Here is a 929-nt window from a genome sequence, read left to right on the forward strand (position 1 = left end):
CATTGGCGTACAGGTTCCCCACCTGGACGAGACGCCGGTCCGTCGCAAGTGAGCTGCTAGATGCAGGAGGAAAGAGTGAAAGTTGTGGCAAAAAAGTCAGCAGAAGTTCACCATTACCTTTCTGCCAGAGCCGCATGAAGCTTACGTGTTTCACTCATAAACACACACATATCGCCTGGTCTGAGATTCGAAACTACAACCCCTCAACTGTGAGTAAACCTCAAAATAAAAACAAAAATCAAGTAATTCTAAAAAAAAATTTTGAAAGAAAACCATGGAATATAAATCTTTTCGTACCTGTAATGCCAACCAAAGAGCTGTTTGGCTATCAGCATTCTTTAATTCTAGGTTCAAGCATCCATGCTTCAGAAGAACATCGAATACAGCTCGGTTTCTATTATAAACAGCTCGATGCAAGGGAGTGCTAATGAAGAGTAAAAGGCATAAAGAGGAATGGTTAGCAAAACATGCTTACAGACATTGCACAGCTGAGAAATACCACATATCAACAAAACCAACAGATGTTTTAATTAGAAAGTCAGAGTTCACCTTCATATGCTGTCAAGAAAACAAGTTTCATTAGACAAACCAGAACAAAGCAATAGTCAAAGTGGATTCCTAATATGCTAAAGATAGACATCAAATTGCCTTACCACAAAGAGTGTGTTCTCAAGAAAAATCTCAGCAGAAATACCAGGATGCAAAATGCAAAAATGAGCAAGAGAAATGAAAATATACAAAATAAAACGATTACCTACATATCATGATTTCATTTCTGCATTCTGGCGTTTTTGCTGAGATTTTTCTTGAGAACACACTCTTCGTGGTAAGGCGATTTGACACGTCTATCTTTAGCATATTAGGAATCCACTTTAGTGGTCATTCCTCTCATTAATTCTAATATAATTTTTAAATTTTTGGATTTTTTT

At 37.1% G+C, this 929-nt stretch overlaps 1 protein-coding gene across 1 annotated transcript in view; it reads right to left on the bottom strand.

The window, feature by feature from the left end:
• LOC106881632 (rabankyrin-5) overlaps positions 1 to 929 on the bottom strand; it is a 24,860-nt gene that overhangs the window by 17,099 nt on the left and 6,832 nt on the right. The window contains exon 6 of the mRNA XM_052978127.1: positions 167 to 424. Coding sequence (XP_052834087.1) covers positions 167 to 424 — 258 coding nt within the window. The remainder of the gene's footprint in view (positions 1 to 166; positions 425 to 929) is intronic.

This window comes from Octopus bimaculoides, chromosome 30, assembly GCF_001194135.2.
Source record: "Octopus bimaculoides isolate UCB-OBI-ISO-001 chromosome 30, ASM119413v2, whole genome shotgun sequence".
Lineage (NCBI taxonomy): Eukaryota > Metazoa > Mollusca > Cephalopoda > Octopoda > Octopodidae > Octopus > Octopus bimaculoides.